Consider the following 23,308-nt stretch of genomic DNA (forward strand, 5'->3'; position numbering starts at 1 on the left):
GTTGTGGCCATCGGAGCCTGGCAGAACAGGGTCCGAGTGGTCTAGCTGGGGTGGAAAGTTGGGGGGGGGGGAAGGAACCGAGGTTGGGGGGAGGAGTTTCACAAGGGGCAGTGGACGGGAGGAGTTGGAGACTTTTGGGGGGGGGGGGGGGGGGGGGGGTGTACAACTCTTGGGTATCATGTACGGTACTCTTTCAGAGTATAGCAAATCTAGTCCACCTGTTCTATTCCTCATTCATTAGCTTGCCTGTAACCCCATATTATACTCTGTAACACTGTACAAATACAAGGGACATTCTATTAGGACACAGAACAGTTTATTTTAAAGAGAGTTTTGTATTTAATCGAAAAGACCAAAGCCCATGTCATCATCTGATTCTTCAGACTCTTCTTTCTTCTCTTCTTTCTTTTCTTCAACTGATAAAGAATGGGGAAATAAAAGATGGTCAAAACCAAGATCTTCATCTTCATACAATAACATATCTTAATGAATTTATTTTATATTCACAGAAAAGTGGCACCATTAATTGCCTACCTCCAAAATAAGCAAGACAAGCAAGACAATAAACACCTTTTGTTCTAAAGATGATTGAACATTTGGGAAGCAAACCACCAGAAGTTACCAATCATCAATTTAACAGAGTATTTACTGAGCCAGCGGACATGTCACAGTGGCATGTTAATAATAATAATAATAATAGCTTATTGTCACAAGTAGGCTTCAATGAAGTTATTGTGAAAAGCCCCGAGTCGCCACATTCTGGCACCTGTTCGGGGAGACCGGTACAGGAATTGAACCAGCGCTGCTAGCATTGTTCTGCATTACAAGCCAGCTGTTTAGCCCACTGTGCTAAACCAGCCCCATACCACTAATTACAGGCACCTTGGCCTCTCACACAAGTGGCCATTCTTAAATGCCAATACTGGGCATGTCACATTATCAAAAACAATTAAAGCCAGTGCTTTACATACTGTGCATCATGAAAGTGGGCACATTGGAGGCAATCAACATCTTGCAGCCACAAGCCTGTAAACCCACCCCCACCATGCAAAATGTACCAGGATAAAGCACTGCAACATTCAAGTGTTGACTTAAGTGCCCCATATAGCCCTTTCCTCCATTAAGAACCAAATGTAAACAAGGTAATACACAAAACCCCTGTCCAAAATAACTTGTTCAAAAAGTGCATGTAAATCAATAATGCTTGGCACACACCGGTGACATTTTCCCCACTGTTGTCAAGCTTGAATCTATACAGTTGCAAGTTAACCAAAGCATTAAGTTCTACCACACATTTATATTTGCAACCCTCCCAAACCCCAATACAATCAGGCTGAAGTTAATATAAGAGATCGAGCACTTACCAGCAGCAGCTGCAGCTGGAGCAGCACCACCTGTAGCACCAGCAGATACAACACCTCCAGCAGGGACACTGGCAAGCTTGGCATTGCCTAAAGACAAGGCAATTAGTCAACATAACATATCCATATTTGGGAAGATTCAGCTCATCTCCCTCCGCACCCCCCACACTTCCAAATTCCAACATGAATCCCAATTACAAGCATGCAAAGATAGTGTGGAGGATAGGCTTCTCCCACAACTCGCCGTATATTTAAAAAATGTAGAGTTCCCAATTATGGGGCAATTTAGCATGGCCAACCCATCAAACCTGCACATCTTTGGGTTGTGGGGGTGAATCCCACCTAGACACAGGGAGAATGTGCACATTCTACACAGACAGTGACCTGGGGCCAAACCCAGGTGCTCAGCGCCATAAGGTGCAGTGCTAACTACTGCGCCACCGTACGACCCCAGAGACTATCTTCAACACAACACTTACACAAGATTAGAGTTCATGAGACTGGGGGCAACATACTAGCATAGATTAAGCATTGTGTTTGGATGCCAGCTATTTAACAATCAGTTTTTGTTTTTTTTAAACATGGAGTGCCCCGATCCAAGTTTGCTGACCATGCACATCCGGGTGGGACACTAATCTGGGATGACATAAAAATTGTTGCAAAGGGATAGTGATGGGAAAAAATGATGAAAATGAAATGTTCCATTGGGAAAAATAGAAAACTTTTTCTATTTGAAAAGATAATTAGTAAAATGTTGGTAGTTGGTAGAAATCAGAGGCTCTTTGCACATGGATCAAAGTTATAATGCAAGTATGACAAGCAATTAGGAAGCTAAATTGTATGTTAACTTTATTGGTGTTAAGATTGGTGAACAAGAGTAAGAAAATTGGACTCCATTAATTCTGCATTTTCTTGTAATTTTGTTGTAAAGAACTTTGGTATCCAAACCAATTTCCATTTATGTTCCAGCACAACTCCCAAGGATTCTCCTCATATTTCAGTAATTGTACAATGAAACATGAATATTCTCACTACACTGACAGTCCACACATTGTAAATTCAGAACACTTGCCTGGAGCCCGGGCAGTGATAGCACTCCTACTTCTGAGCCAGAGGGTACCACCCAGGATTTGAACACAATCCAAGCTGAATATTCCATTGCAGCGCCTTTCCAACAAAATACTTCTTCTGGCCAACATTCACCTCAATAACACCAGCCAAAGAGATTATCTGGTCATCATCTCATTTCTGTTTTCAGAGCTTGTGGTGCACAAACTAGCCACGTTCCCATACAACAGTGACTAAACTACAAAAGTACTTCATTAGTCTGTAAAAGTGTGTTGCGATGCTCCGCGGATGTGAAAGGTGCTACATAAATGCACGTGCTGCCTTAGCAAACAGATGTTACACTGCAAAGTCATGATCATAAAATAGGGAACATGGAGGTCCAGAAACCACTCCCAGGATATTGCCCAGATCATTTATTTTAGCGATGCTGACTGAGGACACGAAGAGACCGCCCAGTTCTTTGAATAGTGCCATGGGATCATCGATGACCAGTGGGCCAGATGGGGCCTTGGTTAACACCTAAACTGAAAGGTGGCATTACCTCAGTCAACACTCCCACAGTACCACTTTTGGCCTATATCACATTTTCAATTCTGGAGCTTGATACCACAACCTGTGATTGGAGTCAAGAATACATCACTAAGCGACGGCTCACAATTCTACCCAATTCACCTGTAGTTTCATTGTAAGCACCAACACCAGCTGCAAACGACAAAGGCATTTGGTTGTATAGTCAAAACAAAATCAACAAGAAAGGAACAATTGCACTCCCATCACGGAGAACCTCATCCCAGGCCACAGGACATATGTGGCTGGAGATGGAAAAAGTTAAATGTTTCCCATGGGATAAAAGGGGAACTCAGTTGGATACTCACATCATTGCTCACCCATCCTTTGGGACTAGGTAATTTGCAAATAAAGCATTCCCGAGGGATGCCTCAAATCCAGGATACTTAGGTTCACAGCTTCATCATCATGATTTATTCCTATTCCACATGTTAAATTATTTTTACTTTGAAAAAATGGACCTAGAATACTGTACTGGATGTCATTTGGTCCAAAGCATCAGTCCACTGTCCTTCAAATTTCCTCTAAATCACCCGAGAAAGCTGTTACCGAATCTGCCTCCAGCAGCCTTTCAGACCATGTATAAAAATACTTACGGAGTCTTTTAAAAAAATTTTTTTTTTAGAGCAGCCAATTATTTTTATTTTTCCAATTAAGGGGCAATTTAGCATGGTCAATCCACCTAACCAGCACATCTTTGGGTTGTGGGAGTGAAACCCACGCAGACACGGGGAGAATGTGCAAACTCCACACGGACAGTGACCCAGGGCCGGGATTCGAACCTGGGTCCTCAGCGCAGCAGTCCCAGTGCTAACCACTGCGCCACATGCCGCCCTGTACTTACTGAGTCTTAGTGTATATCGGGGTCCTCTGGTTACTTATTGACCTATCTGCCACTGGAAACAGGTTCTCAAACTATTAAAGACCTCTTGATTTTGAGCAGCTCTATTAAATTTCTCCCTAATCTTCTCAAGTCTCTACATAACTGAAGCTCCCCACCCCTGGTCAATTTCAAATTTCTTCTACATCCTTCCAAAGGTTTTTGTATATATCCTCTTGATGCACAAAAATGGACAATACTACAGACAGGGTTAAAGATTGATTTATGAAGATTTGGCACAACTGTTTTGTTTTTGCAATCTACGCTTCTATTTATAAAACAACCAGACCAACTTGTCCTACCAACTGCAATATTCATTATGTAAATCTCCAAATTCTGTCCCGAACCCTTATTAAAACATTTAGTAAACATTACCACAGAGGTATTGTCATTGGACTAGTAATCCAGAGAACGATCTAGGGACCCAGGTTCATATCCATCATGGCAGAGATTGGAATTCATTAAAAATCTGGAATTTAAAGCCCAATGATTTAACAAAAAATTCCCATCCCCACTGGCAATTTAGTGTGGCCAATCCACCTACCTTGCACATCTTTGAGTTGTGGGGGGTGAGATCCACGCAGACACAGGAAGAATGTGCAAACTCCACATGGACAGTGATCCGGGCTGAATCTGGGTCCTCGGTGCCATGAGTCAGCAGCGACAAACACTGCGCCACCATGCCACCCTGAAAGCCCAATGAAGGCGACAAAACCATTGTCTTAAAAACCTACCTGGTTCAGTAATGTCCTTTAGGGAAGGAAATCTGCTATTGTTACCTGGTTTGGCCTACATGTGATTCCAGGTCTGTGTTAATGTGGTTGACTCTTAAATGATTTTGCCACGGAGGGCAGTTGGGGACAGGCAATAAATGCTGGCCCCGCCAGTGACACTCATGTCCCATAAAATTAATTTGAAAATACAACTGTTTTGTCCAAGGTCCAGTGACATGGCACTACAATCCAACATGGCCACCAAATTCAAGTCCCTCGATCATGTGAACACTATTGTCAGATGGCTTCCTTCTACAGTCGGGATTCTATGAGAATCTCTTTTGCAGTCAAATGAGATAATCTCTTCAAGCCAACTGCGATAACCAAGTGCTTTTAAATTAAGAATCTATCCCAGCTACTGTTCACCACATTATGTCAAAAGTACACAAGCAACAACCTGGCCATGCCTCTTCTAATGGTTCAAACATGGTGCATTACCCAAAAATCACTTCAACCCACTACTTTCTCCTCAAACCTGGAACATATTCCGTCTGGCTTGCAAATAGTCTCTAGAACCTACACTCATGTTTTCTTCCAGATTTCTGGATTTTGCAAGCTGCTTCCCAATCAAAAGTTGGAGATGCAGTCGCTCAGTGGTATTGTCACTGGATGAGTAAATCAGCGACCCAGAGCAAGATCTGAAGACCCGGGTTGACCAGCAATATCAAGCATGCCCTCTACCAGAATTGCACACATTTAAGCAGCTTGACAGAACTGCTGGCAGGACCAGAGTGGACATGCTTTGGAATAGGAGTGGCAGGGGCAGGAGCGGGCAAATGCAAGTGTGTGTGTAAAATCTTCTAAATTGCTGAAATGGTTATTTCTATGTAAAATGTGTTATAAATTTAACTTGTTACTCTAACCTCAATCAAAAGCACATCATTTGGGGCCACAAGTTTACAGTTCATCACAAGAACTTTGTGATTATATCCATACTGTTTCACTGTTGGTGCAGGGATCGCATTTAAGATTTTTTCCCACCACCATCACATTCCTGTGTACGTGAGCACAATGAAAACCCCAACACCAAATGCTAATTCATTGATTTTGGCAAGAACCCAGTTTAAACAAGATTGCTTACCAGCTGTGATAACATCATCCACGTTCTTGCCTTTCAGCTCACTGATGACCTAAAAATTCATTTAAAAGAGCATTATATCCAGTGAAATTGGGAATTCAGACTATTTCAGCGCTCACGTATCTATGAAATCCCAATACCTTATTCAATCGCTCATCATCAGCTTCAATACCAACACTGTCAAGAATCTTCTTGATGTCCTTTGACGATGGGGCTTCATTGCCGCCCAACACGGCGAGGAGGTAAGCTGCGACGTAACGCATTCTAAAAGAAAGCACCCAAATTTTAGTTATATTGGCATTAAAGAATCTACTCTTATATAAGAGTTCTTTCCTACTTGTCTTCTCAAAGATATAACTCCTGATCTCTCTCTGCACTTTCATCTTCACTAGTCTCTAGTTTCTTCTTGGAAAAACTTGTCGTCTAATCAGATTATTTTTCTCTCTTGGACCAATTAACACTCTTCTGGAGGCACTGAACCAACGTTATTAGTTGCCCTGGCATTTTGGAGGGGGAACGAAGAGAGAGCGCAATGAGCTGATGCACACTTTCAGATACAAACTTAAACTTATTCTATATACATACAAACATACTAATTAGTAGGTCATTCAGCCCCTCCAGTCTACTCCACCATCCAATAAGGTCACTGCGGATCTGATTGGCCTCAACACCACAGTACTGCCTATGCCCGATTCTCATGTTTGTCAAAGATTATCCCTCCCCCCGCCTTAAAAATATTCCATGACCCAATCTCCACCAGTCTCTGGAAAAGACGGTCTTGAGGCTCACATTAAACATTTAGAGTTGACATAACAGAATACACTTTGATCACAGTGATACATTAAGAAGGCATATGGGAAAAGCCTTTATTAACTGAGCCATTGAATACAAGAGCAGGGAGGTTATGTTGGATTTTTATAAAATGCTGGTTAGGCCCCTGCTGGAGTAGTGTGTGTAGTTCTGGTCACCACACTGTAGGAAGTGATTGCACTGGAGAGGAGATTCACCAGGATGTTGCCTGGGCTTGAGTGTTTCAGCTATCAAGGAGACTGGATAGGCTGGGGTTGTTTTCCATGGAGCAGAGAAGGCCAAGGGGGAACTGGATTGAGGCATGCACATTTATGAAGGATATAGATAGGGTGGTGGATAGTACACTTCCCCTTAGTGGAGGGGTCAATTAGGGGCTGGTTTAGCACACGGCTAAAGAGCTGGCTTTGAAAGCAGACCATGGCAGGCCAGCACCACAGTTCAATTCCCGTTCCAGCCTCCCCGAACAGGCGCCGGAATGTGGCGATTAGGGGCTTTCACAGTAACTTCATTTGAAGCCTACTTGTGACAATAAGCGATTTTCATTTCATTTCATTCAATTACCAGGGGGCATAGATTTAAAGTAATGGACAGGAGGTTTAGATGAGATGCGAGAAACGTTTTCAGCCAGAGGGTGGTTGAAATCTTGAACTCGCTGCCTGAAAGGATGGTAGAGGCGATAATCCTGAACTTTTTAAGAAGTAGTTAGATGAGCACTTCAAATACCATAGCAATCAAGGCTACAAGCCAAGTGGTTGATGGCCAGGGTGGACGCGATGGCATGAAACTATATATACCTTCAGCAGTAACACTTCCCTTCTCCACCACACTGTTAGTGAAGTGCTCCAGGACCTCAATCTAGTTGTTAAAACGTCTCCAGTAGCGAGACCAGGCAGCTGCTGCTGGAGCAGCACAGGTAAAACACAAATTTGTGGATGACAGAATTGTGCAAAAACAGATTATATCCTGATCCACTCACTGTAAGCTCTCTACACAGGCAACAAAGATGATAAAATCACAACACACAAAGAGCAAGCGGTAGACCATCATCTTCCTTCAGCTTCTATAACCCTTTCGTTGACTGGTCCTTGATATTCAGTTTGATATCAACTAAGGAGTTGTGACAAATTTTGTGCACAATCTCACTGGCCAGAGACCATCGACTTGACAGGTCTCAAAGCCAGTGAGAGACAAGGTAAGCCAACAACTTGCCTCAACACCACAGTAGTTAGCACTGTGGCTTCACAGCACCAGGGTCCCAGATTTGATTCCCCGCTGAGTCACTGTCTGTGCGGAGTCTGCACGTTCTCCCCGTGTCTGCGTGGGTTTCCTCCGGGTGCTCCGGTTTCCAGAGATGTGGTTAGGTGGATTGCCCATGATAAATTGCCCTTAGTGTCCAAAAGGTTAGGAGGGGTTATTGGGTTACGAGGATAGGGTGGAAGTGGGGGCTCAAGTGGGTCGGTGCAGACTCGATGGGCTGAATGGCCTCCTTCTGCACTGTATGGCCTATGAAAAAACTCAGACTGTGCCAAGACATCACAAAATCAGAACAAATTTGGATAGATGGGTAAAATTTTCTCCACTTGGATGCCAAAGCACCGAACCCAGCTCCCAGCCCATGTATCTACTGACCAACCATGAGGGCAATTTTGTTGAGGTAGACTTATTCATTGTACGAAACAGTTAAAAGTTCAGGCGAGCAAATTAGGGTACCATCGTAGGCGACCCAGCAAAAAAGTGTGGCAAACAAGAGACTATCTTGTGTAGGTGGGAGGTAAAGGAAGATCCTGTTAAAACCTGGGGTAGGACTGGCACAAGAAACACCCCTCAAATATAAGCCTAATAAATATTGTGATATGGTACACGTGGATCTGTACAAAATTCTCCCAGAAGATTCCGACAGAAATTAAACGGTATTCATTTGTTCGAAAATGAGAGACTTGCTTCCTTATTCAACATCATCCTTTCATAAGCAGAGCTTCAAGCCACTTCTGCTGTCAAATGCTTAATATAACAGACAGTAAAACAAAGCTTAAGTCACAGGACAGAAAAAGCACTTCGGCCCATCAGGTCTGCGCCGGTAAGAAAATGTGAGAATAATAATCGGGTCGCTTAAAAAAAAATCTATCAATGCCCAAAGTTCAAATAGTAACTACCTAAACTGCCTTTAATCGGCAGGAAATGTATAACATTTTTATGCAATAGCTATAGAATTTACATCAGAAAGTGCTTCCCTGTGTACACAACTGGGCGATGCAGGGTTACAGAGTGGAAGCAATGCGCTGGAATATTAAGATTGCCCAGTGGTTGAGAGCGGGGGACTGAAAGCAGGGCCTGTCTGGAGACCCTATCCTGTGGGGAGGGGGACCGGCTGAGGAGGATCAAGGCCGAAGAGGCTTTGCAGCAGCTGACGGCTCCCACACGGCGCGCGAGGCCGCCCCGTGGAGCGGAGGCGCCGCCAACGTTCGATAACCGAACTCGGCGACATTCCCCCTCCGGCTACGTAACAATCGAGAGCCCTTCGAAAGCACGTGGAGGCCGCGCGCGGGGAGGAGGGGGCACTCTACCCGCACCTCAGGTCAGCAGCAAACAAGTAAATCACAACCCTCCCCTGAGCAAATACTCGGGAGAGGCCTGGGCAAAGCCTCGAGTGATTCGCCCTCCCTCCCCTCTGAGGCCTCCTTTCCAGGCCTCAAGCCGCCCTCACGATCCCTTTGAAACAGCCGTGAGCACTGCCGCCGGACCGACCCCAGGCTGAGGAGTTTATTATTGAGGCGGGGATTGGGAGTGCGGGCCGCCCGGGAAGGATGGTGCTACTGCGTGGGGAGCTGGACTTACTTGTGCGGCTAGGCAGGCGGGCTCGGCTCTTGCTGTTTCCTCACACACTCGCTCGGAGGGGAAAAGAACGAGCCTCGTCTCGACTCCCGGACATAAAGATGGACGTGCCGGCCTCCTGCAAGACCATTGGCCAGTCCCAACCGGCTCTGAGCCAATCGTACAGCCAGCTGAGTAATCCTTTACCCCATTGGTCGGAAGTTTGGAACCCCGCACTCGGCAGCAGGGGAAGAAAGTCAATCTCACACTTGAATGTTGCACTGTGGACATGGAGCTGTCAACGTGGAAAGTAAGAAACATTGTAAAGCTCAAAATGTTCCCACCGTTGGTATGCCTGCATGTTTATGGTGTATTAATGTTAAAGGCGACAGTTTGGCCTTCCTGTCTCAGAATAAGCAGGAAGGTGAGAAAAGTTTTAACTGTGACCGACAGCAATACTCCTTTAGTCCGAACTTTGATTTTACCAAAGGGACCAACACACCAAGATTAGTAGACCCCCCTCCCGCATAAGAATCCCCATTTTATTAAAACCTCTTAACGATGGACATGCAGAAACCGAATGCACCTCCAGACGACCTGCAGAAGTTGAGATTTAGGGTGGGGTGGGGCGGGGGGGGGGGGGGGGGGGGAAGGACTGTAAATTAAGTAACAGTTTGTAACCTAGTGAAATCCTTGCAAGTTTTCGTTGTACATCGTTATGTCTGTAATTATGTGTTAGTTCAACACGTCAATAATGCTTCCCTGTTTGCAAAACTAGATGATGCATAATACAGGAGAACTGGAGGATGGCTCAGAAATTCCAAACCCTTAACTCCTGTTAAGGAGACCACCTGAATGTCTCCATGCACAGGAGCATAGAAGAGTACTGTATTGTGGAATAATAGCAAACATGAAATCAGAGATGTCTTCAAAACTGAGGTCTGGTATAATCCTCATGTCAATTTCCCTTTCTCATTTTTTGTGGCGGTAACATGAAGCTACTAAATCATATCAATCCAGCTGATTAATTATGTCCTTTACAGAAGAAAACCAATTGCCCTGACCTGATCTGTCTATATGTGACTCCAGTCTCACACAAATTCTGCTGTTTTTTCACTGCCCTCTGCAGTGACCAAGTAAGCCAGTTGTGTAAAATTGCCTAATCAGGGCAACCAGAATTACCAGCACATGCACAATCTGAGAATGAATAAAAATAAAAAGACACACCCATTTAATACAAAATCTTGCAATGAAAGTTTTTTTTCGTGTTATTTCAGGTAGCCAGCATTCTAAGGCTTGGCAGGCTGGCTTGTCAGTATTGTCAGGAGCCCAGAACAAAACAGTTCCTGACAGCACCATGCATTTCTGTAAAAATATCTGTGATGAATGTAAAACATTGTATATGTTTTATTTCATATTAATGACGATAATGTTATTTTAAAAAACCCTGGTTTAAAATACATGCAGGCAGTATGTCTGCTAGAACTGTAATGTAAAAAATTGTATATATTATATTTCATATTTATGATGGTTATTTTTAAAAACCCTGGTTTAAAATACATGTAGGCAGTATGTCTATTAGAAGTGAGTCTTAAAAGGTGAGGTCATGATTGATTCCAACCATTTACTTGGTTACAGATAAAGGGTTAATGGGGTATTGTTCTGATTGCTGGATATTCCCTGGATAATAGATAATTTATGAGAGGTTGTAGTTAGTCCTAGCTGAGCATGTGACATCTTAGTGGGATACAGATGATGTAATTAATAGGAGGAACCAGGTCTGGCACAGTTTTGCAGTTTCCCATAGGTTTTGAGTCTGACAGAGAAGGATTTTAAGTTGAACAGCAATTTTGCCAAATGCTGCTAGGTTGAGCAGCAGTGTGTTGGTTCTGCTGCTTGAAAGGGTCTCTCTCTCCAAATGTCTCTACACAGCTAAGCAAGTAATATGTTTGTTAACTTTATTTATAAGTGGCATTTGAACTGTATTGGGTTGCTTAATTGGAATTAGTGGCAGATATAAATAGTAAGTTCAAATCGGTAGCACAAGTGGATAGCATTGTGGTTTCACAGTGCCAGGGTCCCAGGTTCGATTCCCGCTGGGTCACTGTCTGTGCGGAATCTGGACGTTCTCCCCGTGTCTGCGTGGGTTTCCTCCGGGTGCTCCGGTTTCCTTCCACAGTCCAAAGACGTGCAGGTTAGGTGGATTGGCCATGCTAAATTGCGCTTAGTGACCAAAAAGGTTGGGAGTGGTTTTTGCGTTACGGAGATAGGGTGGAAGTGAGGGCTTAAGTGGGTCGGTGCAGACTCGATGGGCCGAATGGCCTCCTTCTGCCCTGTATGTTCTATATTTAAGAACAGTTTACTTGATAATTGTAAAGCTATTTCTTTGATGTTAAAGTGGTTAATTCTGTGTCTACATTAAAAATTGTTTTAATATAAATGCTACATATTGCTCAGAGTAATCACACCTGGGATGAGGTATCTTTTCCTTACAGTTTTACAAATTTAAAAAAAAATGTTTGGGATTCTTCTCCGGTAACCTACTAAATTACATCCATGTTATTACAAAAGTGAAAATTGTAGTTGACAATTCTCATTGTGGCAAGGTCAAGGTAGCATGCAGAAGTAAACAGCTTGATACCGGACTGACTTGGTATCACCCCCACCCTCAGAACCATTCTATCACCATGCCATTAACTTAAGAGAATATATTCAATTATTGCGCAAATAACATTCAGAATTGTTGCGGAAATATTCTTGTCTGCCCCTTGGGAGTTAGGTATTTTGAAGGTGAATGTAATGCTAGATCAATATTGAAAATAACGAGGTTACGACAGGTAGGTTACAGGCTGTACTGGTAAAAGTAAAACTTTATATCGGTTCCCCTCTCCATTCCCACAACCCATGGTAAAGTTCCCGTGTGTGAGTCCAATGCCTCGCTGTGAGCACTGTGCCCTTTTCCTGTCAATTCTGGATTTCATAGGCCAAAAGGAAACCTGACCCACCACATTCCTAATAATGTTGTCAAGACATGATTCCACAGATTGGGTTGCAGGGTCCGCCATCAGAGTCTAATTCATAACAAAAGTTTTGTGGATTCCCTGGAGCCAAAACCATTATGCGCTATCACCTGTGTCTCAACTGGAGCTGGCCTGTCTTCACAATTTGCCCACCACCCACTGAATGAGTGAGGAATGGTTTGCTCAGGTCTCTGACAGGTGAAGTACCATATCATCTCCCTCATCTGCCCCTTAAGCAATTTAGATACATAAGCTGTGTTTTAACATTAGGTGATAAAGGCAGTGGTATTCCATAATATTTTCACCGTCTATCTAAAATTCCCCAAGTATGAAGCAAATTTTACCCGCAATTTAAAAACATTTTCCTGCAGATATCACTGCAGTTAGCATTGCTGCCTTACAGCGACAAGGACCCAGGTTCGATTCCAGCCTTGGGTGACTTTGCAATTTGCACTTTCTTCGCCTGTCTATGTGGGTTTCCTCCCACAGTCCAAAGATGTGCAGGTTAGGTGAATAGTCCACGTGCTAAATTGTCCCTTCGTGTCCAAAAGGTTAGCTGGGGTTACAGGGATAGTGTGGGGACGTGGGCTTAGGTAGGTGCTCTTTCTGAGGGACAGCGCAGACTCAATGGACCAAATAGATTTATTCTGCAGTGTAGGGATTCTAAATCATAGGCATGAAGAACAGCTTGCTTTATGACATCATCACTTGTTAGCTGGATTGGCAAGTGAAAATGTAGCAAGTGCTTTATCGCTAAGTCATATTATTAGTTAATTCGGCTTTTAATTTTGCCTGCTTAAAATGTCAAGCCCAAATGCAACTGTCAACTTCACCTCCTTCCTTGAACATCAGTTCAACCCAAATGTACAGAAGCTGGCAGTGTTCTGCAGTTTAGCTGTTCACTTGCTGCATTGTAATATAATGCCAGGTTAAAGTCCAACAGGTTTGTTTGGAATCACTAGCTTTCATCAGGTGAGAAGGAGCAACGCTCCAAAAGCTAATGATTCCAAACAAACCTGTTGGACTTTAAACTGGTGTTGTAAGACTTCTTACTGTGCTCACCCCAGTCCAACGCTGGCATCGCCACATCATTGTAATATAAAGGTAGTATGGGGGTGTCATATGATGCAGAGAAGGGCAGCTGAGGGCAATGGTAGGGAGTCCGTGAAATTCCAGCATGTGTAAGTTTTTAAAGGTATATGTATCAAATGTAAAAATGCAGATGTTCACTTACTGTCAGTTAGTAGTACTATTGTAATGACAAGAAAAGCATTATAATAGAATGTCTAGATTGACTTATCCATTCGATAGCCCCCTGAGATGCTGAGTGGAGAAATGAGGTCCTCTAGAACACATCTTATTGAGTAGGTTATTGTGATGTGTTCCACAGTCTGAGAATCAGCCATCACCACATGGTCGTCCCTCATCTTCCATCCATAGAGCATGTGACCCCATTGTATATCTGTTGTGGGGATTCGGTTGAGCACTGTTGGAGGGGAGGTCGAAGGCAGGGACGTCAGCTTTCAGCCCAGTGATGAGGTTTTTTTTTTGCACTGAATGTGTCCCATGATTCCCACTCCACAGCGGATGGCAGGTGAGGCAATGTGGGATACTCGATTGGATTGGGTTTACTACACATTCCTGGCACTATCCGCATGGCAGCGTTTAGCTGCAGGACCGTAAGGCAATGTTCCAGCTTCACACCATGTCTTCTGTCAGTTGAAGAATAGGGACATTATCTCAGCGAATTACTTACACAACCACATTATCTATGATGCGACCATCAATTCACACGAGACAGTGTTGAAGTGACCAGTGGCTTTAATCAACTGGAACAGTGCCTGCCTGCGACTGCTCTGCACTGGGAGCCGCCGACAGGACAGCTGCTCTATATACCTCCCCTCAAGGGGGTGGAGCCAGGGGCGGAGCCCACAAGGGCACCAACATGATACAAGCGGTGTAATACAGTACAATGGTCCATACGTGGAGCCCACATGGGAAACAGCAGAGTACAATGTAATACAGTGGTGAATGGTTACCATAATACGTTCACCACATTCACCCCCTGTTAAAAAATTGAAGTCCGGCAGGGGTGAAGGGCTCACAGGTTGAGTCTGTCCGGCGCCCTGATCGTGAGCTGCAATCGCCGGAGCTCTGGTTTCGCAGCGGGCACGGGTGGTCGAACTCGTCGGTGCGGGCATAGAACAATACAGCGCAGTACAGGCCCTTCGGCCCACAATGTTGCACCGAAACAAAAGCCATCTAACCTACACTATGCCATTATCATCCATATGTTTATCCAATAAACTTTTAAATGCCCTCAGTGTTGGCGAGTTCACTACTGTAGCAGGTAGGGCATTCCACGGCCTCACTGCACTTTGCGTAAAGAACCTACCTCTGACCTCTGTCCTATATCTATTACCCCTCAGTTTAAAGTTATGTCCCCTCCTGCCAGCCATTTCCATCCGCGGGAGAAGGCTCTCACTGTCCACCCTATCCAACCCCCTGATCATTTTGTATGCCTCTATTGAGTCTCCTCTTACCCTTCTTCTCTCCAACGAAAACAACCTCAAGTCCATCAGCCTTTCCTCATAAGATTTTCCCTCCATACCAGGCAACATCCTGGTAAATCTCCTCTGCACCCGCTCCAAAGCCTCCACGTCCTTCCTATAATGCGGTGACCAGAACTGTACGCAATACTCCAAATGCGGCCGTACCAGAGTTCTGTACAGCTGCAACATGACCTCCTGACTCCGGAACTCAATCCCTCTGCCAATAAAGGCCAACACTCCATAGGCCTTCTTCACAACCCTATCAACCTGGGTGGCAACTTTCAGGGATCTATGTACATGGACACCTAGATCCCTCTGCTCATCCACACTTTCAAGAACTTTATCATTAGCCGAATATTCCGCATTCCTGTTATTCCTTCCAAAGTGAATCACCTCACACTTCTGTACATTAAACTCCATTTGCCACCTCTCAGCCCAGCTCTGCAGCTTATCTATATCCCTCTGTAACCTGCTACATCCTTCCACACTATCGACAACACCACCGACTTTAGTATCGTCTGCAAATTTACTCACCCACCCTTCTGCGCCTTCCTCTAGGTCATTGATAAAAATGACAAATAGCAACGGCCCCAGAACAGATCCTTGTGGTACTCCACTTGTGACTGTACTCCATTCTGAATATTTCCCATCAACCACCACCCTCTGTCTTCTTTCAGCTAGCCAATTTCTGATCCACATCTCTAAATCACCCTCAATCCCCAGCCTCCGTATTTTCTGCAATAGCCTACCGTGGGGAACCTTATCAAACGCTTTGCTGAAATCCATATACACCACATCAACTGCTCTACCCTCGTCTACCTGTTCAGTCACCTTCTCAAAGAACTCAATAAGGTTTGTGAGGCATGACCTACCCTTCACAAAGCCATGCTGACTATCCCTGATCATATTATTCCTATCTAGATGATTATAAATCTTGTCCCTTATAATCCCCTCCCAAGACTTTACCCACTACAGACGTGAGGCTCACCGGTCTATAGTTGCCGGGGTTGTCTCTGCTCCCCTTTTTGAACAAAGGGACCACATTTGCTGTCCTCCAGTCCTCTGGCACTATTCCTGTAGCCAATAATGACATAAAAATCAAAGCCAAAGGTCCAGCAATCTCTTCCCTGGCCTCCCAGAGAATCCTAGGATAAATCCCATCAGGTCCCGGGGACTTATCTATTTTAAGCCTGTCCAGAATTGCCAACACCTCTTCCCTACGTACCTCAATGCCATCTATTCTATTAGCCTGGGGCTCAGCATGCTCCTCCACAACATTATCTTTTTCCTGAGTGAATACTGACGAAAAATATTCATTTAGTATCTCGCCTATCTCTTCAGACTCCACACACAATTTCCCATCCCTGTCCTTGACTGGTCCTACTCTTTCCCTCGTCATTCGCTTATTCCTGACATACCTATAGAAAGCTTTTGGGTTTTCCTTGATCCTCCCTGCCAAATACTTCTCATGTCCCCTCCTTGCTCATCTTAGCTCTCTCTTTAGATCCTTCCTCGCTACCTTGTAACTATCCATCGCCCAAACTGAAACTTCACACCTCATCTTCACATAGGCCTCCTTCTTCCTCTTAAGAGATTCCACTTCCTTGGTAAACCACGGTTCCCTCGCTCGACGCCTTCCTCCCTGCCTGACCGGTACATACTTATCAAGAACACGCAGTAGCTGATCTTTGAACAAGCCCCACTTATCCAGTGTGCCCAACACTTGCAGCCTACTTCTCCACCTTATCCCCCCCCAAGTCACGTCTAATGGCATCATAATTGCCCTTCCCCCAGCTATAACTCTTGCCCTGCGGTGTATACGTATCCCTTTCCATCATTAACGTAAACGTCACCGAATTGTGGTCACTGTCCCCAAAGTGCTCTCCTACCTCCAAATCCAACACCTGGCCTGGTCCATTACCCAAAACCAAATCCAACGTGGCCTCGCCTCTTGTTGGCCTGTCAGCATATTGTTTCAGGAAACCCTCCTGCACACACTGTACAAAAAACGACCCATCTATTGTACTCGAACTATATCTTTTCCAGTCAATATTTGGAAAGTTAAAGTCTCCCATAATAACTACCCTGTTACTTTCGCTCTTATCCAGAATCATCTTCGCCATCCTTTCCTCTACATCCCTAAAACTATTCGGAGGCCTATAAAAAACTCCCAACAGGGTGACCTCTCCTTTCCTGTTTCTAACTTCAGCCCATACTACCTCGGAAGAAGAGTCCCCATCTAGCATCCTCTCCGCCACCGTAATACTGCTCTTGACTAGCAGCACCACACCTCCCCCTCTTTTGCCTCCTTCTCTGAGCTTACTAAAACACCTAAACCCCGGAACCTGCAACATCCATTCCTGTCCCTGCTCTATCCATGTCTCCGAAATGGCCACAACATCGAAGTCCCAGGTACCAACCCATGCTGCCAGTTTCCCTACCTTGTTTCGTATACTCCTGGCATTGAAGTAGACACACTTCAAACCACCTACCTGAACACTGGCCCCCTCCTGCGACGTCAAATCTGTGCTCCTGACCGCTATACTCTCATTCTCCCTTACCCTAAAACTACAATCCAGGTTCCCATGCCCCTGCTGCATTAGTTTAAACCCCCCCAAAGAGCACTAACAAATCTCCCCCCAGGATATTTGTGCCCCCAGGTTCAGATGTAGACCATCCTGTCTGTAGAGGTCCCACCTTCCCCAGAAAGAGCCCCAGTTATCCAGAATATGGGTGTTGGGCATGGGTGTTGAACTCGTCGATGCAGGCACAGGTGTGGACTTCGGGGGCGTGTCTTCTGGAGCCTCATCGCTGTAGGTCGGCAATGGGGGACGGGTTTTAGGAGGGGGGTGGAGGCCATGTAGGGCGGGGGCGCCGTTCGGTGTAGGTTGGGGGGTAAGGTGGTGGTAGGGGATCCTGCGGGTGCCAGGTCCCGGAGGGAGACTATCTTTTCGGCTGTCGGGGTGCGCTACGTCTGCATACTGGGGGTTGGCGTGAAGGAGCTGGACCCTCTCGACCAGGGGGTCAGACTTATGGCTCCTCACGTGTTTGCGGAGTAATACGGGCCCTGGTGTCTTCAGCCAGGACGGAAGCGAGACACCGGAGGTGGATTTCCTAGGGAAAACAAATAGGCGGTCCTGAGGGGTCTCGTTCGTGGCTGTGCAAAGAAGTGACCTAATGGAGTGGAGCGCGTCGGGGAGGACCTCCTGCCAGTGGGAAGCTGGTAGATTCCTAGACCGTAGGGCCAGGAGGACGGCCTTCCATACCGTCGCGTTCTCCCTCTCCACCTGTCCATTTCCCCCGGGGTTGTAACTGGTAGTCCTGCTCGAGGCGATGCCCTTATCGAGCAGGTACTGACGGAGTTCGTCGCTCATAAACGAGGAGCCCTGGTCACTGTGGACGTAAATGGGGAAATCGAACAAGGTGAAGATACTATGTAGGGCCTTAATGACAGTGGCCGCGGTCATGTCGGGGCAAGGGATTGCAAAGTGGAAGCAGGAGTACTCGTCAACGATGTTGAGGAAATACGTGTTGAGGTTGGTAGAGGGGAGGGGCCCTTTGAAGTCGATACTGAGGCACTCGAAGAGCCGGGATGCCTTCACCAGGTGGGCCTTATCCGGTCGATAGAAGTGCGGCTTACACTCCGCGCAGATTTGGCAGTCCCTGTCATGGCCCTGACCTCTTCGGTAGAGTAGGGCAGGTTGCGGGCCTTGATGTAGTGGATAAGCCGGGTGACCCCCGGGTGGCAGAGGTCATCGTGGATGGCCCGGAGTCGGTCATCTTGTGTGCTGGCGCATGTGCCGTGGAACAGGGCATCTGGGGGCTCGTTGAGCTTCCCGGGACGATACACTATATCATAATTATAGGTGGAGAGTTTGATCCTCCACCTCAAGATTTTATCGTTCTTGATCTTGCCCCGCTGTGTATTGTCGAACATGAAGGCTACCGACCGTTGGTCGGTGACGAGGGTAAACCTCCTACCAGCAAGGTAGTGCCTCCGGTGCTGTACAGCTTCCACGGTGGCTTGAACTTCTTTTTCGACTGAGAAGTGTCGAATTTCGGAGGCGTTGAGGGTACGGGAGAAAAATGCTACTGGCCTGCCTGCCTGGTTAAGGGTGGCGGCGAGGGCGACCTCTGATGCATCGCACTCCACCTGGAAGGGGATGGACTCGTCCACCGCGCGCATCGCGGCTTTGGCAATATCTACCTTGATGTGGCTGAAGGCCAGGCGGGCCTCAGCCGCCAGCGGGAAGATGGTAGCTTTGATCAGTGGGCGGGCTTTGTCCGCATAGTTGGGGTCCCACTGGGCATAATAGGAAAAGAACCCGAGGCACCTTTTCAGAGCCTTGGGGCAGGTGGGAAGGGGGAGTTGCAGGAGGGGGTGCAATACGGTCGGGGTCGAGCCCTAGAACTCCGTTTTCCACGACATATCCGAGGATGGCTAGTCTGGTTGTGCGGAAAACGCATTTCTCCTTGTTATAAGTGAGGTTGAGGGCTTGGGCTGTTTGGAGAAACGTCTGAAGGTCGGCATAGTGGTCCTGCTGATCGTGGCCGCAGATGGTGACGTTGTCCCAGTACGGAAATGTGGCCCGTACTGGTCCACCATTCGGTCCATCGTTCTTTGGAAGACCGAGATCCCATTGGTTCTGTTGAAGGGGACCCGAAGGAAGTTGAAGAGGCGGCCGTCTGCCTCAAGGGCCATGTAGTGGCGATCCTCCGGGCGGATTGGGAGCTGGTGGTATGCGGATTTCAGATCTACCGTGGAGAACACCCGGTAGTATGCAATCTGATTAACCATGTCCGCTATCCGGGGAAGTGGGTACGCATCGAGGTGCATATACCGGTTTATGGTTTGGCTGTAATCTACAACCATCCGGCTCTTTTCCCCGGTCCTGACGACCACCACCTGGGCTCTCCAAGGCCTGTTACCGGCCCCGATGATCCCTTCCCGCAAGAGCCGCTGGACCTCGGACTTGATAAAAGTCCTGTCCTGGATACTGTACCGCCTGCTCCTGGTGGCGACGTGTTTATAGTCGGCGGTGAGATTCGCGAAAAGAGCGGGAGGGTCGACCTTCAGGGCCGCGAGGCTACAAACGGTGAGGCGGGTAGGGGCCCACCGAACTTTAGGGTCAGGCTCCTGAGGTTGCACTGGACGTCCAGTCCCAACAGAAGAGAAGCGCAGAGATCGGGGAGTACATACAGTTTAACGTTAGCGTATTCAACGCCCTGTATCGCGAGGTTCGTGACGGTGTTTCCCCGGATCTGCACTGAGTGCGATCCAGAAGCGAGGGAAATTGTTTGGAATGCGGGGGAGATTTGGAGAGAACAGCGCCTTACCGTGTCTGGGTGAACGGAGCTTTCCGTGCTCCCGGAGTCAAACAGGCAGGGCGTTTCATGCCCATTGACCCGGATGGTCATCATGGAGTTCATGAGGTGCTTTGGGCATGACTGGTCAAGGGTGACCGCGCCGAGTTGCGGGTAGCCGGCGTGGTCAAAGGTAGTGGGGTGGTCCCAAGATGGCTGCTCCCGTTGGTCGCACGTGTCGGGCAGCGTTGAAGATGGCATCCCCCGTCGGTCGCACGTGTCGGGCGGCGGTGAAGATGGCGGCCCTCATGAGTCGCACGTGTTGTGCAGAGTCGAAGATGGCTGTCCCCACGGACAACACGAGGCGGGTCAAGGGTCCAAAGGGGACGGAGCCGGCAGGCACGCAGCAACGCTGCGGGCCTGTGAGTCGGGCCTGTGATTTGGAGGACTTGGACCTGGCCAGGCAAGCTTTGGCAAAGTGTCCTTTCTTGCCGCAGTTGCTACAGTTCACGTTCTGAGCCTGGCAATGCTGCCTGGGGTGCTGGCTCTGGCCGCAAAAGTAGCAGGGCAGCCCCCCGGGATGGGCGGGCAGCCGCCCGGCACAGGCCTGGGGTACTCTCTGGTCAGGTGTCCACGAGGGGATCGCGTGGTTGGAGGGGAAAGTGTTGAGGCTCTGGAGCGCTACTTCTAGGGAGGTGGCTAGTTTTACCGTCTCTTCTAGATCGAAGGCGCCCTTCTTGAGCAGGCGCTGTCTGACGTAGTTGGACCGGACTCCAGCCACGTAGACGTCCCGGACGACGAGTTCCATGTGTTGGGAGGCCGTGACGGCCTTGTAGTTGCAGCTTCGCGCGAGGACTTTGAGGTCGCGTAGGTACTCCTCCAGCGATTCCCTGGGGCGTTGGCGGCGAGTGGTGAGGAGATGTCACGCGAACACTTGGTTCACCGGCCTCACGTATTGGCGCTTAAGCATCGCGAGCGCGTCTGCATATGTGGTCGCTTCCTCGAGTTGCACGGAAATTCGATGGCTCACCCGGGCGTGGAGGAGGCTCAGTTTCTGTTCGTCGGTGACGGAGGGCAAGGAGGAGGCGGCGAAGTAGGCCTCAAAACATCGGAGCCAGTGTGAAAAAATCCCTTTGGCTTCCGCGGCCTGTGGGTCGAGTTCCAGTTGGTCAGGTTTGAGGGCTGCTTTCATCGCGATGTTGTAGTTGATTAAATTGATGCGACCATCAATTCAAATGAGACAGAGAGTTGAAGTGAACAGTGGCTTTAGTCAACAAGAACAGTGTCTGCCTGCGACTGTTCTGCACTGAGAGCCGCCTACAGGACGGCTGCTCTATATACCTCCCCTCAAGGGGGCGGAGCCCACAAGGACACCAACATGATCCAAGCGGTGTAATACAGTACAGTGGTCCATAGCTGGAGCCCACATGGGCAACAGCATAGTACAATGTAATACAGTGGTGAATGGTTACCATAATATGTTCACCACAATCTACAGTCAGTTTATGTTATGTAGGGAAATTCACACGCTAACATCTATGGCACAGAAGGAGGCCATTCGGCCCATTGTGTCCTTGTGGGCCGAAAAAGAGTTATCCATCTTCCAGTTGGTGGTCCATAGCCCTGTAAGTTCCGGCAATTGAAGTATATATCCAACCTAAAAAGTAATTGCAGAATGATCCGGTTTGGTTCATTTGCTTGGTGCACACACAAGCACGAATAAACACATTTAACGACATCTACAACTCGTTCAGTCGCTGTTTTCAAAGCCGGTAGCGCGGGAACGTTCGCCTAAGCTGGGGTGTTGCCATCTGTCACTCTGGGACTTGCCTGAGCTCAGGTGCGGCACATAGTAAGATCTTTTGAAGCTGCTGTCAGCGTGTGCCGGTGACTGCGGGCGACAGGGGGCCGGTGTTCGGAGCCTGTGAAACCTGCAACTTCGGCAGCAAAGGTTGTTCCAGCCACTTTGGAACGTTTGTAACGTTGTGACATTCTGTCGTTGGAACGTTGGAAAGTCGCAACATTCTAACGTTGGAACATTGCAACATCGCCTGCTGGGAAAGTGATTTTCATGAGGCGGGAAGAAGAAATTGCGTCGCGGGCCCTTTCAAAGAACTAGAGGAGACAGCAGTGTAACCACATCCCACAGTCACCCTCAGACTGCCTTAAACATAACCGATGCAGGGCTCCTTCAATTTCGGAAAAGATTCTGGCAAATCGCCTTAACTACCGCTGAATCACTGGCTCTCTGGTTTGGATTTAATTTGTTTTATAAGTGTTATTTCGCTTATGTGCTGACCTGGAATCAGGAAGTGTCTCAGCACCCCGCCGCCCCCATTACCTTAAACTTTTTGTGTGAGCCGAATGCTTCGGTCCCTTCTCGTGGGGCGATTGCAGTTTGCGAGGTAAAACTGCCTGTATTGTTTTTCTATGTTGTAACAATCTGCGTTCCGAATGATTATTTCGGTGCGGTGTATAGTGTCACCGTGCGACTTCCTGAACAAGAATACAGATTGACGCTTTCTTAAAGGGACTTCCTGTTTTAAACCGTTAAATAAGCTTTGTAGCGTCGCTGGACAACAAGGAGATGGCATTGTGCCTCTTTTGCATCAACAGCTTGCATTTACATGGCGTGTTTAATGTGGAGAACTGTCCCAAGCTGTTTCATTGGAAGGCATGAGGAAAACAGGCTGGGAGAGATGAGGAGGGGAAACCGAAAGTTGAACGAAGAGATTAGCTTGGATAAGGAATGAATGCATTAATTTACACATGTAGAATGCCTTTCGTGTTATTAGTTCATTCCAAATGAAGTACGTTTGAAATGTAGCAATGGTTGTAGGCAAATGGGCAACACATTATCAAAAAGAGGTTAGGAGGGGTTATTGGGTTACCGGGATAGGGTGGAAGTGAGGTCTTGAGTGGGTCGGTGCAGACTTGATGGGCTGAATGGCCTCCTTCTGCACTGAATGTTCTATGTTATGTTTATGTATTAAGGTGCCATAAACAGCAAATAATTAATAAATGTGTTTTAGTCATTGCTGGTTGAGAGACAAATATTGTTCGGTACAGTTGCTGACCTCCATT

The 23,308-nt window shown here is 47.0% G+C and overlaps 2 protein-coding genes across 11 annotated transcripts in view; one reads left to right on the top strand and one right to left on the bottom strand.

The window, feature by feature from the left end:
• Positions 1 to 294: 294 nt before the first annotated feature.
• LOC140431020 (large ribosomal subunit protein P2-like) lies at positions 295 to 22,723 on the bottom strand. 4 transcript variants are annotated; one of them, XM_072518915.1, is made up of 6 exons: positions 22,566 to 22,723; positions 5,868 to 5,991; positions 5,731 to 5,779; positions 3,102 to 3,131; positions 1,365 to 1,451; positions 295 to 416 (listed from the first exon to the last, which is right to left on the bottom strand). In XM_072518915.1, the coding sequence occupies exons 2-6, from the start codon at positions 5,988 to 5,990 to the stop codon at positions 340 to 342; spliced, it is 366 nt and encodes a 121-aa protein (XP_072375016.1). In that variant the 5' UTR covers position 5,991; positions 22,566 to 22,723; the 3' UTR covers positions 295 to 339. The 4 variants fall into 4 exon arrangements, with proteins under 4 accessions (XP_072375016.1, XP_072375015.1, XP_072375017.1 ...); XM_072518914.1 differs by lacking the exon at positions 22,566 to 22,723 and adding an exon at positions 9,373 to 9,524; XM_072518916.1 differs by lacking the exon at positions 22,566 to 22,723 and adding an exon at positions 7,332 to 7,356.
• Positions 9,570 to 23,308, top strand: part of pidd1 (p53-induced death domain protein 1) — a 173,229-nt gene continuing 159,490 nt past the window's right edge. For 3 of the 7 annotated variants that reach the window (XR_011949587.1, XR_011949588.1, XM_072518908.1), the window contains exons 1-2: positions 9,571 to 9,658; positions 10,127 to 10,287. The gene's annotated coding sequence lies outside the window, so the exon portion shown is untranslated. Of the gene's footprint in view, positions 9,659 to 10,126; positions 10,288 to 22,097; positions 22,630 to 23,308 lie in introns of those variants that run through there. The other 4 variants (XM_072518910.1, XM_072518913.1, XM_072518909.1 and 1 more) reach the window with 3 other exon arrangements.

Source organism: Scyliorhinus torazame, chromosome 10 (assembly GCF_047496885.1).
Source record: "Scyliorhinus torazame isolate Kashiwa2021f chromosome 10, sScyTor2.1, whole genome shotgun sequence".
Classification (NCBI taxonomy): Eukaryota; Metazoa; Chordata; class Chondrichthyes; order Carcharhiniformes; family Scyliorhinidae; genus Scyliorhinus; species Scyliorhinus torazame.

Bases quoted from the DNA above. Each gene is read 5' to 3' on its own strand.
- LOC140431020 (XM_072518915.1), bottom strand. From the start codon at position 5,990: ATGCGTTACGTCGCAGCTTACCTCCTCGCCGTGTTGGGCGGCAATGAA. The intron at 5,780-5,867 runs GTATTGGGATTT...ATGAATTTTTAG, and splicing joins ATGATGAGCGATTGAATAAG to GTCATCAGTGAGCTGAAAGG. The intron at 1,452-3,101 runs GTGAATTGGGTA...CCTTGTCTTTAG, and splicing joins TGCTTACAATGAAACTACAG to GCAATGCCAAGCTTGCCAGT.